Source organism: Melozone crissalis, unplaced genomic scaffold, assembly GCF_028551555.1.
Source record: "Melozone crissalis strain CALT ecotype California unplaced genomic scaffold, PUWL_Pcris_2 ptg000042l_1, whole genome shotgun sequence".
NCBI lineage: Eukaryota > Metazoa > Chordata > Aves > Passeriformes > Passerellidae > Melozone > Melozone crissalis.
In genome coordinates, this window is record NW_026535820.1 from 47,617,130 (window position 1) to 47,633,495 (window position 16,366).

Consider the following 16,366-nt stretch of genomic DNA (forward strand, 5'->3'; position numbering starts at 1 on the left):
CCCCTTCTGTCACCATGTTTCTTATAGCTTATACCCACTGTAGTTTGCTGAAGATTCAGGTACAATAGAAGATGCTATCTAAATACCAAATACAGTAAACACTTTTTTAAACAATAGTAGACAAGGGAGGGAATGATAATTCTATTCCTAATATAGCAATATTTCTGACTGTCTGCAGAGACCTGCATACAGCACTACCCTTAAGCCAAGATTCCCTCCCTTTTTTTAAGGGATATTATTTTCCTTTATCTTTTATTTTGAGAGAAAAAAAAATTACAGTACTAACCACACAGTGGTGCTAGATGGCATTTGGATGGTTTATTTAGCAGAACATAAGAAAAGCCATTTCATTTTTAATACATGTAATTAGCACAAGAGTAGCAGCAATCAGATTTATATAGGATCATGGCAAAAAAAAAAACCTCAAAAAAATAAACGAGCAACCAAAACAGATTATCCAAGATCTGCAACTTGTCTAGCTGTAGCTGCTCTTACCAATTTCCAAAGCAGAGAATGGCACCCCTGAAGCAGAGAATGGCCTTCTGCATCTGTCAACACACTTAGTGTGCGAAAAGGAACAGTTGCAATTTTTTTCTCTGTGCAATTTTTTTCTCATCAAGTGTATTTTCCACCAAAAATAAAGGTAATCCAGGAAGGCTTCATTTTTATCAATTTCGATATAGAAATCTCTCAATGTTTTTCTGCATAATAACAGGCCAAAAAGCATCTGTGCAGTGATGGACAGTTTCTGCCTGCAAGAAATTTTTCAGGGAAAATAAAAGCAAATTTTATAAATGGTTTTGAAGTGGCTCAGCACTGAATTACTGCAGCACTTACAGCACATGCTTACAGAATATGCTATGATAGAGAAGAAATTGTGAACCTGTTTTTAAAGCATATAGCACTTTTTATTAGTGGCTTTCACTGTTTATTATTTATAATTCTTAATTGAATGTGTTTGTCTTATTCATTTACCCACTAAAAAGACTTCAATACATACTTAAACGTTTGCATAATTTCACAAGGTCAAATTAGGTTGTGTCAATTTTATTTTTTATTTCATGTCTCTAATTTTCTTTCTAATGCATGCCCTAATAACATCCTTAAACATTTCCTGAGTTGCTTGCCCACTTTTCCAAAGATTATATAGCCTCTTTTTTCTCCTTAGTTTCTTCAAAAGTCCCTGTCCAGACAGGTCAGTTTGTTGACATTTTTTTCCCTGCAGCTGTAGCTGATCCTGTAGCTTGTCTTTTGACTCATAGGGATGGCCTGCTCCTGCACCTTCAAGATTTTTTTCTTGAGGTATATCTTTCCTTCCTGGACTCCTTTGTTTTTAAGGGCTGTTTCCCAAGGTACTCTCTGATCAGCATCCTGAAGACGAAGAAGCTTGCCTGCCAGAAGTCCAGCGTAGAGCTTTGTTGATACCCCTCCTTGTTTCATCAAACATTGAAAACTCTGTGATCACTGTACCCCGGACAGCCTCTGACCACCACATCTCCCACCAACCCTTCTCTGTCTGTAAACAGAAGAGCTAGCAGAGCCCCACCCCTGCCTGGTGATCTTCAAACATCCTCCAGCTGCTCACAGAATAATTTATCCACCACTTCATCCTGGTTGGGTGGCCTATAACAGACTCCCACCAGGATGTGTGCCTTGTTGGCTTTCCCCCAGATCCTTACCCTTAGGCACTCAACCTCATCACCACTGATCTCAAATTCTATCTTATCAAGAGACTCCCCAATGCACAGAGTAATCCCACCACCTCTCCTTCCTCTCCCATCCCTTTGAAAAGTCTGTGACCATCCATTGCAGTGCCCCAGTTGTGTGAGTCATCCCATCATGTTTCTGTGATGGTGACTATGGCATAGCTTTCCTTCTGTGTCATGGTTTCCAGCTCCTTGCCTATCCAACATTAGTGTACATGCACTTCAGCTGGACTGATTTCACCCTCGACTCAGACTTACCACCCTTAGGCTTATCTCTGAAGAGCCTGGTTTCATCCCCTTCCCCCTTCACACCTAGTTTAAAGGCCTCTCAATCAGTCAACTCATGGGCTAAAATCCTTTTGCCCTTGTTAGATAGATGGAGCCCTATGATGGTGGTCACAGGGGTTTTCAGGTGAAGGGAGAGACGAGAATGTTGACTCCATGATCAGAAGGCTTGATTTATTATTTTATGATATATATCTATTACATTAAAACTATACTAAAAAGAATTAGAAGGAAAGGTTTCCTCAGAAGGCTAGCTAAGAATAGAATAGAAAAGAAAACAATGATAACAAAGGTAGCTCTCTCGGACTCTGTCCCAGATAGCTCTGTCCTTGATTGGCCATTAATTATAAACATCCAAGATGGGCCAATCACAGGTGCACCTGTTGCATTCCACAGCAGCAGACAACCATCATTTACATTTTGTTGCTGAAACAGCAGCTTCTCAGAAGGAAAAATCCCAAGAAAGGGTTTTTCATAAAAGATGTCTGCATCATGAGTCCATCTGACTTTAGAAGTCCTGGTGCTTTAAAAGTTACGCTATGATCAAAATCTCAAAATTGCGTGGATGTCATGAGCCCTTAAACCACTTATTGGTAGCATGGATTTTCCTGTTCCTTTCATCATTCATCTCTGCTACTGAAGGAACTGAGCAGAGCGCTGCCTGCACTCCTGCAGTGTTCATCAAGAGTTCAGGCAGTGCTCTGCTCAGTTCCTTCAGTAAGAAGGAACTGAGCAGATTTTCACCAACCAATCGACCCAGAGCCTTGAATTTCCTTTTTAATTACCCTGGCACCCTTCTTATCAACATCATCACTACCAACCTGGATAACCAGCAGTGGGTAATAAATACATTTAACCACAAGTATGGAATATTCTATTGTTGCATATTAAAAAAAAAAAGAAGCATAGAGGAGGCTTAGGACAAAGAGAACTGAATTCTATCAAAAACCTGCTCTTGATGATGAAATAATAATTTTTCAATGGTTCCTACTTACTGCATTTTCCAACTGACAGTGCAAATGGAGGGGTATGCAGCTGCTCAGCCTGACAGCTCCAGATGGACCCATTTTTGAGTCATCTGCATGGAGGGAAAAAGGTGACCAGAAGGGTGTTTTTAAATGAAATTAAGTCTACAAATTCCCATTAGAAGGAAACAGAACACTCAAACCTTTAGTCAGAGAAGAAGGGGGATGTTAAAAGGTCAAAGAATTTGTGTCTCATCGACAAGTTACTTCCTGTGAGTATAGTGGCTTCCATTTTATGTCATTAAAAGTAGAAGAAGAGTCAGTGACTTGACATCATCTTGTTCTTTAATGCATCCATGGATAATTTACTATTTCCCAGGTCAGGAGGTTGAAGCCAGGACTTCCATTATTTGAATGGATATAATGCAAGTGTAGATCAATGGTCAGAGGCAAGGAAAGTTAAGCACCAGCATTCTAAATTTTCTTAGAATTAAAGCTTCACTTTTCCTAAAGCTTATCCTAATATACATGTCCAGAACTCTTTCCTTCCCAGACCCTTGTAAAGTGTCCAGCAAATAATTTGGTTTTTTTAAAAAATTTACACCTACAAGCCTGAGCTGTCTATAAAACGTAACTGTGCCTTCCAAAATGACCCATGGTTCAGATTTCTTTCTACTGAACAAGTTGATCGTTGGTGTATATGTAAATGCCTGGGCTCAGAAAATAATAACTGGTAAAATGTGAAACTCCCTGTGTCGACTTCTCCTACTGAGTGCTTTAGTCAGTAAATTCTAAATTGAAAAGTGCCCTTCCCATCTTTGAAATTCATTAATTCAGTAATTGTGAACTTATTCTAGTGTACTAAAGCAACATCAGTGACTGAGATGTAGTGTGTTTTCCTGCACGAGTATTCATTATCAAAATAGCAAACACAAAGTCAAAATTTTCAAAATAAAATGCCTCTAAGTCAAAATATATTACATTCCATGTAACATAAAATATAACTCTTTCATTTTATGATCTGAACTAAAATGTTTTTCGCATGGTTTTAGGTAGAAAATTTCCCAAGAAAGAGACATTGTATTTTCTGGACAGAGATTAGAATAACTTCTTCACCATGGCATTATTTATGAAACATCACACCTAACTGTATGAGAAATGAAAGGCTAAACTGCAATGCCTTTTAAAATGAAGTTCAAAACCGTGGATTCAAATAGAGATATAAACTACTTATGTAGCACTTCTACTGTGAGCTATTTATGCATAAAAGTGCAAAATGTTTCATTCCCTCACCTGGTTTACCGCTTGAGTCATAGGCACATCCACCCATTGGTACCACATACCTTTTTCAGTTTAATGACTCCTTCCTGGGTGTACTCATCTGTCGTGATGTCAAACAAGTTTCCTCCATCTCCTGGAACTATGTTGTACTCGATTTCTGCGTTTTTCCCAAAATCAGGGTCCACAGCTCTGATCCGTCCAATAGCAGAACCAACATGAGAGGTCTCAGGTACTTTCAAATGGAAGATGCCTGTGACAAAGTGGTAGACAGTCATTCTTGGGATTTCTTGGTAATTAAAACAGATATTTCTGATTAAAATCATAGAGCCTGGGAAAAAAAAAAAAAAAAAGACCTAAGTAATCAAATTAAAATTAGGAGATGAAACCACCAAAGGTTTTGGAAAATATATTCCTGTTTTATCTATTGACTTCCCCTAGATTCTAGATTTTTTCCATTGTAACTGTAAAGACATTAGCATTTATATTTCTTGAGATATCTATCTATATTTCTATCTCTAACTTTTCACATGTGATTGACTCTCTTGAATTAAATTGTGCTTATAGACAGTAGTACAATTAGATAGTACATGTTTTTAAACACTTTCCTCCGTTTGTTTTTCTTCTTGTTTTGATTTTAATTTGATTTTGCTTGTTTTTATTTTGTTTTGTGGTGGGTTTTTTTTAGAAAATATATTTATGACTTTCACATTGATTGAAAGGAAGAATTCAGTGGAAAAAGTTTTCATCCATTTCTTTAAAATTCAATACTATAAATAAGTGTGCAACTCCTTTTGGAAGAAGATATACAGTATTGTTCAGGCATGAACCACCAGAGGGTGCTCTTACAAAAATTTCAGAGCTAAACAATTTTTATCTTAGAACACTCTTGCTTTCAGATTATTTACTACAAGCTATAATAAAAAAATGAAAACAAACCACAAAAAATATTACACACTTTTAAAATAAGTATTGCTGCTGACATGTAAGGATAAAATGGTTTCATTCAGGTGAACAACCATGTTGGAAAATGCTAGACATAATAGAGCTAAATGTAAAAGTCCAAAGTGCTTTGAGGCAGCCTTGATTTTAGCAACAGCAGTAGCAGCAGGCCTGGGCTCGTAACATGGTACCCTGACCTATTTCACTGCTCCTGAAGTATCTGTATTCCTTGTTTAGCTGCACCTCTCGCAGGAGTTTGTGAGAAACAACTGCTCACTTTGAAAATTTTAGAAAGGTTTATTAAACCTTAACAAAAAATACAGTGAAGGACTACATCAGGAAAAAGCTGCAGTGCTGGGAACTGCCCCTTGTGCATACCACATGGCCAGTTCATCTTCAAGATGGATGCTCAGTCTTTTATACCCCCGGGGGTTGCATCCAGGGTTGCAGCCCTGGCCCTTCCTAAAGTCTGTCAGTCAGTTCTTCTCTGCCATTTATTGGTGGAGAATGCTTTCTTGTAACTTGATTGGAGGTCAGGTGTTGCCATGCTGCACCCCCTAAGCAACCCCCTAAGCTTTTCCATTCCCAGCTGCCCCATGCAAGGGACACATGTGCACACCTTCTTTCGACCTGTCCTAGACAACCCCAGCTGTCTGATGGTCACAACACAGGGGGTGAAAAGGGAACTATGGGGATAACAGAGGACATCTAAACTACAACAACATAACCATACATCCATAAAGCTTTTGTTAATATTCACACCATAGTTATCTTTTAATTGTGAGAGCCAACCATCTCATTATCCATCTATAACAAGTTGTTACTTTGCTCAGCTGCCGGTGAGCACCTCCATGATCAGTGTTTACAGTGGGCAGGCAGAGCTCACCTTTCTTCATGTAGCAGTCTCTGCTGTCAAAACTGCTGGCTACATTTGGAGCTGGTTTTGAGCCCAGGATGCTTGTTTCACTTCATCCTGTCTCTCAACAAAGCTAGCCCCATCATTTTATTTCCCTCGGTCCATCTTGTTTTCCTGGGTCAATGTTCCACAGCTCTCACAGAGCAGCCCCTTCAGAAAACATCGGCAGTGGCCGCTGGGTTCTGCTACATGTGACATGTAGGGGGAAATTTGCACCTCTTTTTCAACAGCATAGCAGGACAGTTTCCTGTGACTCTTGGGAGGCACATTTAGGGGGATGTCTCAGAGATTTCCACCCAGCAGTGGTTCAGCCACACATCACAAAATGAGGCTTTGAAAAGCTGTATATTATGTAACAGCAGGATAGATGACTTTCACATTCAGCCGCTGAATTAAACTGCAGACAATGTTCCCTGTCGTTATCTCCTTACCATGCATGCTGTGCCAGCTTTTCAGCTTCACAATATTTTCAGGTGAGGAACAAAATGACATTAGCACTGGTGGATTAGGAGCAGGCTTACTGTTTTGTGAGCTAGTAATTTGAGCTATGGTACCTCTATAATTGTCTGTTTGATTGCCTCTGAAAAAAATCCCTTCTGTTTGCTTCCACCCTCTGGCCAACAGTATGCGAAGTATACCAGAAGGCAAAATTTGCCTTTTTTCTTAGAGAAAATCCCCATGAGTAAAGTCAGCTTGTGCCAGCACTTACTTCCGGACATCACAGTGTATAGGTTTGTACTACCCATTGACTGAGCTACTAAAGACTGAATAATTATCATTTCACTACTTTTCTTTCCAAAGGAACATACTAAAGGAAACTGTACTTCTTAGTGTTCTTCTAACAGCAGGAAAGGATTATTATGACACAAAATGGTGTCATGACAAAATATTCTCAGCTATGTCTCAGATGTACTTCAGTGATTCTGACTAAAGAATAAAATTTTGACATGCTATTCATGATACAGTCAGAAATCTTCCTATTATCTAAAGCCATTTACAAACACTTATATTACTGGGTCTATGCTATGCAAATTATGAAGAAAAGAGACCCAAAAGGCCTTTATCTGCCCTTGGATCTTATATTAAGTTTCCACAACTTAGTCCTAGCCCTGATATCCCAGTCCTATACAGGTTCTTATATCAGATTACAGAAATCATTGCTGCAGTCATTGCTGTTTACAGCCACAATTTTAGTGAAAATGAAATGGAAGAGTGTATGATCATAGATTTTTCCATCTTTGACAGCTTGATATCTTTTTAGTGATCTGAAGATCACTCAGATTCATTAAAACAAACAAAAATTTCCCTATAAAATATTGCACCTGGCTGAAAAGCATATGGGACTTAGATGGAGTCAAAGACTAAATTACTAATTTCTCATTTTTTAGGTTTTTATCAGTTATTTTCAATGACTTGGCATTTCATCATTTCCAGAAATTCAACAACAATAAAGATGGGGTCATCCAGACTAATTTGAAACTCTGAAGCAGTCTTCAACCTTGCAAGAGTCATATTTCTGAAGACATAGTATGTAATTACAGTGCCCTTGTCCTCCTGTTATATTATCTTCACAGCACATGGAAGCTGTTAACTGTTCTACTGTGACAACTTACTTTCAGAATAAAATAAATGAAAACAAATCATGTATATTGCTGCCAGCTTGCAGAAAAACTTTGACAGAATATAATATACAGCATGAAAGCCTCATTCCCTTCCTCCCCACCCTCAAATAATAGAATCCTAGATTCACTAAATATGTTGAGCTGGAAGATACTCAATAGGAACACTGACTGCAATGCCTGACCCTGCACAGGGGTCCCTGAGAGCCACACCATGTGCCTGAATGTATTGTCCAAACGCTTCTTGAACTCAGAAAGGCTCAGTCTTTGTAGGGAGGACATTTGAAATGATCAATATATGCTATACATCAAATGAGATAGAACGACAGCTTTGTAGATTTTCATTTTTCTGTTTCCAGCAGACATTACTTCTTGCTGTGGACTTGCTGTGACAGTTTAGCATTATTCACTTTTTATTGTCCATTTTGCCTGTATACACTACTGCCTCCATTTGCTATAGAGATATATTGAAACAGGCCTGAGTAATAGCCTTTTACTCCCAAAGGTCCTGAAAACCTTGTTCTCTTCAGCTTCCAGGAATGATGGAACAAGCACTTCAGACAAACTTATGCAGCAGCTGGTTATGCTGCTCAAACAGTTCTGTCAAATTTTGTTGATGTGACTTCTCTGCCAAACAAAAATCTTTCTTCTACTTGCATAAATCTCTTTTAAATGTGTTTTCTGAGTTTGTTTCTGTCTTTTGGGATGTACTAAAGGAGAAAGCCCTGATTTTCCTCATACTGCAGTACAAACTGGACTCTGAAACTAGCTCCCCACTTTGCTGATTTTGGTCACATATATTGCATGCAAGTCAGGATATTTTTACGTATAGGAAAGCTGGTAGCAATAAATATTGTTTTATTGCTTGGTTAGGAATTTTTCTTCCATGTTGAGTGGCATCAGTGAGGATGATAAAAATAAATGAGTGATGATGCTGTTGAAGCTTTTAAGCTGAAATAACTGACAGGGCTAATTGCTTAGACCCAAAATCATTCAGGAAAATGAGGCAGAGGTTAGCTAACAATTCATACACACTGCCTCTGAGTTTCTAAAACAAAGATGGTTCCAAAGCACACAGTGGGAAGAAATAAGAGCTGAGTAAGTGACAGGTAATCAGTCATATTGACTGAAATGCAGCACACATTTACAGTTCCTCTGACGTGATTAGATTAGTTTTAGTTTTTAAGGCTCAAAAGCTGTTCTGGGGTTTGATTTTTACTTACAAAGATGTTAGGTGATTTTTTGTTTGTGTTTCACTTAAAAAGAGATTTTTTTGTTGTTGTTTCTCCACTCTTGAAGTTTACACCATCATTTACCAGAAAGCTTTTCAGGTCTGATAGGAATAGCACATAAAAACCATCATTACTTCTTATCAGCAAAACAACCATTAAGAAATAACCCATGTTGGCATCCAAGGACTTAAGCTAAATGCATAATGGCCTTCAATCAAACAGCTGTAAATGATATTCGAATATTTCTTCCTAATCTGTCACCATACTTGTACTGATTTTTCATTGTCTCTACTTCTTTCAGCTTTCTGGCAGTTGCCAAATTATTGCATTGCAGCGGAGCACAATAGCATGATTCTTAAAGGCAAAAAGACTGAAGTAAAATAATTAATTTCTCTTTCTTCTAAATCTTTAACGTTTCTTCAGGAGAAAAACAAAACACCAAAACAAACAAAATAGAAATAAACAAACCATAAAACCACAAAATAAAACAAACAAAACAGACAAGCAAAAAAAACCCCAAAAAAACCCCCAAAAACAACAACAACAAAAAAGAAAGCAACAACACAAAAACCAAAGAACAAAGCCCAAACCCACCAGACAGTGTATTGTAATATTCTTTTTTAAATTAAATTATCGAGGTATTTTAATTTTTATCCTAGATCCAAGCTGTAAAGACACTGATTTATGTCTGTTTAGGAAAAATCATAAGGCATCAGTTAATATTTTTTCACTGGTGTTTTAGCTACAGTATAATAGGCAAAGGAAAGTATAATATAAAGTATATATAAGCATACACTCATTATATTAAACCTGCTACATCAGCTACAGCTAATCAGCCTAATAAATAGCAGCATCTGATGCATATGCTCCTAAAACTAGGGAGATGTGATTTGCATATGCTCCTAAAACGAGGGAGATGTGATTTAGCACAGCAGTGAGATGCATTCATTCCTTTCCTGGATGTGGCTCTGTGCCCTGCAGAGGGGCTGGGACATTGTGTGGGGGAAAAAAAGCCAGGCTGTGTCACTGTGTGTCAGATGCAGGTCACACATGATCTGGGGTGGGCTTGTAAAACTTCACTTATGGAAAGGATCCTTCCAGTCTTTAACCCACTTCTCTGAGAAAGGGTTTATGGCCTCATTAGATATAACATAACCATGCTTAAAATTTTCTGGTTCTCTTCTGTGGATTCCAAAGTCCACACCTAGAAAAACCTCCCCATGCTGCAGAGATTGTGTATGTTCAAGGGTCACCAGTACTTCAAGGGGAAAATGCGCAGAAACAAAACTCATTTTGAATTTGATCCTACCCTAGTTTAGGATTATCCACATGATGGAGCTTCCCCAGAGCTGGCAGCTCCTGAGCCAGCCCTATCTGGCTCCTGAGCCAGCCCTCTATCACCCCCTGAAGTGAGTTAGCAGACTTTGTTTGTGAAGCCATCCTCCTTCCACCTTCCCAAAGGAAAAAGTATTTTAATTATACTGGTATAATTTTTATATACTGAAATATTCAGTACTAACATTTGCCTTTTTTTTTTCCTACTGATAAGGCATTATTGTCATATAGCTTTCTAAAAATAGACCTACGCACTCCAGAGAGTAATTCCACAGACATGAACATCCTCCTTGATGGAGCAAGGGTTCAGGAAATGGGAAATTCCAGTTCATTTTCACTATCTCAAGATAGTCAAGCCCACAGCTTTTGCCTTCAAAGTGTGCTGGTTGTTGCATAAAGAATACTTTTTGCAACAGAGAGTACTCTGATTACAACATAATGTAGAAATAATTATAGAAGCAGTTGTTTTGAGCCATGCACACTCACATATGTGTCCTAATATTGAGGCAAGGATAACTTAATCTTCTTTAAAGATCTTAAAATCATCTTTGTATGGTAGCATAGTTTTACCAAGAGGGGAAGGAAATACTAGGTTCTGTAAATTCCTCAAGTTTATAAAGAAGACTTTCTTCTAGTTTCCATGTTCCAGCAGGCTGAGGAGAAATAATCAATTCCTCAGTAATTGCTGTAATCCTGATGTTATTGTTGTATACGAAAGACGCCACCTTTATCACTTCATCTTTTTGTGAAAAATTTGACTTTGCCAGTGCATTCACATGTTAGTGTAGCTTTCTGTAACTCTGAAGGCTTATGTGGAAAACCAGTTCCACATGATCAGCTTCACAATGTATCATAACCAATGAAGAATTGTTCTGCTAATATCCAGTCTACTAATTAGAAATTACTACCAAAACAAATAATCCAATGAGAGAAATACTTTTTGGAGGGTATAGTCTAAAAGCTTGAATCAATTATTTTGTATCTAAATTATATAGTAGTTATAATGAATTAACAAGGTGTAGCATGGTCTTATAGATAGAAAAAAGTTTTCAGGAGAAGATGTCTTTCCCTTTTCAGAATTCCAGGCAGCATGTAATTGACATTTATCAGGTAGGTTGGTTGGTAATATTCCGGTGATCACACCGTCACCATGAAGTAAATCAATACGCTTGTTCCCTCTATAAAATTTAAATTGAAGGATACATGTGAAACATTAACATGATAAAAAGTACATTTTTCAAGGATGGGACATAGAGTTTGTAATGCTTTGCTTAACATCCCTGCTTCTTAAATATCTTGCCGGAGCCTTTTCATATTGTCTTTATCACTCTTGCACAAGATATAATAACACAACTTTTAGTACAATTCATTCTCTCTTAAGAATATGGTCAAACCATTTACTTTAGGATCTAAGCCAGGTGCTCTAAATCATCTGTATTGGAAGAATAATTTTTCTCTCCATTGACTAAGGAAATTAGGTTCTATTCTTAAGTCCTCCAAGTCAAACCTCAGTTGCATACCTAAAATCACCTAAACAAAGCACGCTCAACATCTGTATTACTCATAAAACTCCTTGTGAAGACTTGATTTTAACACACTCGTTAAGTATATTCCATGCATTTTTTCCCCTGAACTCCATATTACTTTTCTTCCCCATGAGGGCACAGGATGAGGCCAAAAATTATTATTTCTAAAGATGAAATTGTGAAATGATCAAGTACATGTTTATAATAGTTTACTATACTTTGTTTCAAGTTTTGGTTTACTCTCTGCAGTTTCCTTAATTGCTTGTGATTTAGTGTGTGATATAGATAGGAAAATAATAATATAATGGGATAGCAATTGCGTATTTTGCATTTGTCTTCTCTTATACTTCTATAGCAAGTACACTCAGATTATCACAAGTGATGCTTATGTTTTACAATTTAAGTCTTTTAAGTAAGCTCTCCTTATAAATACTGCTCATTTTGCAATAAAATGCAAAAGTCATGAATGCTTAATTACAGGCCTTTCTCTTGTGAGTACTGGACAATCACATTTATAAATTGAACAGATTTTCCATAGAAGACACCAAGAATAAAATAATTGTCATGAATTCAAGACAAAACTTTAAAAATATACTCTAGAATATTTCTGTTACTTCCTTTTTATTTTACAGCTTTCTCTCTGCAAATGTACTGAAGACATATTTTGGATTCACGGAAGACAGTTACAAACTGCTTGGTACCTTCAGCTCAGCTCCTACTGCTGTCATTAGGAACGTGTGGATTGTTGCAAGCACTTGGGCATCCCATTTAATGCTTTTAGAAGGAGTGGAGCACTGCTGAAATTCTGCATACAAATGCAGTTCTTTGATATTCTTGAAAATCATGAGCCTAAACTGTTGTGATTATAATTAGATAATTACATATGGTCTGCTTCACTTTATGTTGCCCTGTAGTCTCTAAATTTTCAGAAAGTAAGCTCACCACGGTTGGAAGCAGAAAGGATATGTTGATTTCTTACTTAGATGGAAGACCTCAGGGAAAAAGGCAGATGCTGCCAGAACTGATAGTGACACAGCAAGTGGCACTGTTGTCAGTGAGTCACTTTGGAACCAATTCTCAAAGCATTGCAAGGCAACCCCATGCTGTTAAATCTGTAGTCTTAGCTCCTTTTCAATATCAGAGTAGGCGGAGATGCATGGGGCTTTCAAGACATACCAAGGTTACTGAGAGTTATTTCATGCATCCAATCTAAATACTCTCTGTGTTTTGAATTAATAATTTCTTCATCACTCCCCATAGAAAACACATTGTAGTGGAATGAATGACGTGATTCCTGCCAAAGGTTGTTGAATTTCTATGAACTGTATTTATTTGTACCTTCTCTACATAAGGTAGCAGATGTAAAATACCATTATTAATGATAATAATCTACTATGATGATAATTATAGTGTTTAAAACAATTTACCTAATCTTTCCATTAATGATCAATTACTGCTTAGAGATGATGATATGAGGGAAATGAATTAACAACAGAATGTTATGACAAATAGATAATATTTAACTTCCAATCACTATTGTGCTCATTTGTATTTCTTGAACTATTGTTTACAGTGCAATCAGAGCATGGTGCTTCAGCCAGTGAGAAATTACCTATATTTTTCATTGGCTATGGGGTAGTTTAAAGAAACAGCTATATTTGGGCTTATGCTCTGCTTTGGAGCTAAGGGTTCAGTCTCTATCAGCTTAGACCTTTAAACAGGTTTTTTGTTTCATTCAATGTATACTCCAAACAGTCCTCAGATAAACTTTGCTACTTATGCATTCTTGAGAAAGTTAAAAAACAATACAAGTGCAGCAGACAAAGAATTTGCTAAACACTTTGTGTTTTGAGAATCTGTGGTAATTGAATATCTGCCCTCCAGTTTATTTCTCAGTTTTCTTCCAATTAGCATGCTTTGGCTGGGATTCAGTTATTCAGTCTGAATAAAATGATTTACTCTTCAAGATGCTTTATGATTAATAACTTGCAACAATGACAGCTACAAGAAAGAGAAGAAGTTTCCAGGGAGTTTTTACTAAGGTTACATGCACCTTGGGGGGAAAACCAGCTCTTACTAAAAGTGCACGAAGAATTCTGATATGAACAGAAATAAGAAAAAAATTAAGAAAAAGTTGGCGTAAGTGTAAATAGAAATTTTTATAGAGGTTAAATTTTAACTCCCTTATGTTGGACTCACACAAAATGATAGAAAGCTACTTAACTGTGGGGTACTGTGACCCAAAGAGGGCTGCATGGCCTGGATTACAAAGCATAGGCTCAAAACTATTACAAATATCCAAAGAAGTTTTATGTACCAGTCATACTCTGTGGCCCAGAAGTCAGCCAATATAAATGGCCTAATTCCATGTTATTAAATTCTTTTACCCACACCAAAATAGGTCAATTTCATGGAAAGTGACTGTAGAAAATAGTTCCTGACCTGTACTAATTTCTCCAAATGCCCTAAATTTCTCTGAGAAAGCTTTACTTGGTGTTGGTCAAAATTGTGCCCTGGACTGTTCAAAGACTAACAGTACAGAAAACATAAAACTTCAGGAACTTTCCCAGATATTCTCATGTCCATCTTTTGCTTTTAAAAGCAAAATGCAATAAGCCATTGTATATCTTCTTTTAGTCTATGTAAAAATGCCCATAATTTCACTGATTAAATGGTGTTGAAGGGAAAAGAAAAATACAGAGGCTTTTTTATGACTACCTGTCAAATATGTAAGTCAAGTGAGTGAAATAGAAACAGCAGGCCAGGGCCACTGAGCTGTGTGATAGGGTGGTGGCCAAAACAAGTAACATGAAGATGTAAAGAGTTTATCTGGGATGGTGAAGACCATGATTTCAGTATAGTAAAATATGAAGAAATGCAGAGCTGGGAGTGACTCAGCAAAGTACAAATTCTTTTTGCAGTGCTACCAGTGGGAAAGAAAAAAAAACCTACTTGTGGAGTTGAAGGAGGACATGGCCACAATCTAGTTATACAATGACAATGAGATCAAGGATAATTATGTGTCTCTCACACAGGACAGTGGAGACAAGGGTGCGTGTTGAAAATAAAGATATACAGGATGAGGAGGAAAGAGAGGCCAAAGAAGGACGAAAGACGTGAGGAACAAATGAAACTAGTACACAGGTGTGAGACTTAGAAGGAACCTGGATTAAACAGGAGCTACCTTTGGTTCTCCTCTGATTCCTGTAAGAGCCCTGTGCAAATACTGGTCAGCTGGCATTTAATATCGTACTGATTTGACTGTAGTTTTACTGATGCTGAAGCAGTAGTGAGTCAAAGGTATTGCAATCCAAAATGGGTGCTGTTTTCCTGACTGGCTTGTGATTGTTATGAGCCCATTTCTGGAGCCTTTGCATTCCTATCTTCCATCACTCTTTGAAATGGTTGGTTAAAGTACATGCTTAACTCAAAAATGATGCTTTAATTTACTCAAAACTCACAGGTAAGTGAAAATCAGAATTGCATAAAATTTTCTGACATTAAACAATGTAAGCTTGATTAACAGGATCAAGCTGGTGGTTTTTTCCTTTTATGTCTTATGGCACAGACATAGAAAATTAAAGATAGAGAAAACCAGGATTTGACCTTCCCTCCTCTTCTGATTCAAAGCAGGTTCTGGCTCAGTCTCATAACTAATCTCTGCCTGCAGGCTAGTCTGCAATGAATCTGACCACCTGTCCTGTGCAGGTATCTCCCAACTGGTATAACGTAAGTAATTAGTTGCTGGAACTGAATTAGGGCATCTTGTCTGCCAGACAAATTCTTTAATCAATGAAAGATGGACTCATTTTCATTCTCAGATGCAAGTGCTGTATATAAAGCACAACTTTTAGTAGAAATACTGAGAGAAGCCATGTTTCACTATCTAAATTGCAGGGAGTAGAACAACTTCCCAGAAACTCATGCAAACTTGTTAAAATGTTTAATTAGGCAGATCTGAACCTTAATCCTGAGAAAATTTTCTAGCTAAAGAAAAGTAACTAAGTTTGCTAGTTCTATATTGTCCAAGGATGGAATAAGTCTCCCTCACTTATTTTTAAATCAAATCTATGCTTTCATTATTTAATTTTTTTAGATTAGTGAACAGAATAATTTATTAATCACATGATCTTTTTCTATAAATTTCTAAAGCGTTACTGGTTGGATTTGTGTTGCATTCTTCTGAAATCTTTAAAAGTAGATACCATTGTCTTTCATATGCCACTCATCCAAAGCAATGGATTAAAATATTTTCCTTTTTATCTCTTGTGGACCAGAAGACCTCTTCCTTGCACTCTGCTTCTAAACCAGTTTTTCAGTGTAATCTGAGCTAGACTTGTTCAAAGTCACTTGAATGGAATCAGACACATTTAGTTTACTGAGTTAAAAACTGAACAGCTTTAATGTAGTAAAACTTGGGACAATTAATGCATGTGCAATTTCTGTGATGCACTAAGCTTCCAATAACATATAAATAAGTAACTATGATAAGAATTTTCAATCTAAAAAGTGTATATGCATATGCTCATATATGCAGGCTATTTCTGGTTCAGCACTTGGTT

General features: G+C 37.2%; 1 protein-coding gene across 2 annotated transcripts in view; it reads right to left on the reverse strand.

Moving 5' to 3' along the window:
- CDH12 (cadherin 12) overlaps positions 1-16,366 on the reverse strand; it is a 529,539-nt gene that overhangs the window by 48,609 nt on the left and 464,564 nt on the right. For both annotated transcript variants that reach the window (XM_054284703.1, XM_054284702.1), the window contains one exon: positions 4,300-4,487. In XM_054284703.1, the coding sequence (XP_054140678.1) occupies positions 4,300-4,487 (188 nt within the window). The remainder of the gene's footprint in view (positions 1-4,299; positions 4,488-16,366) is intronic.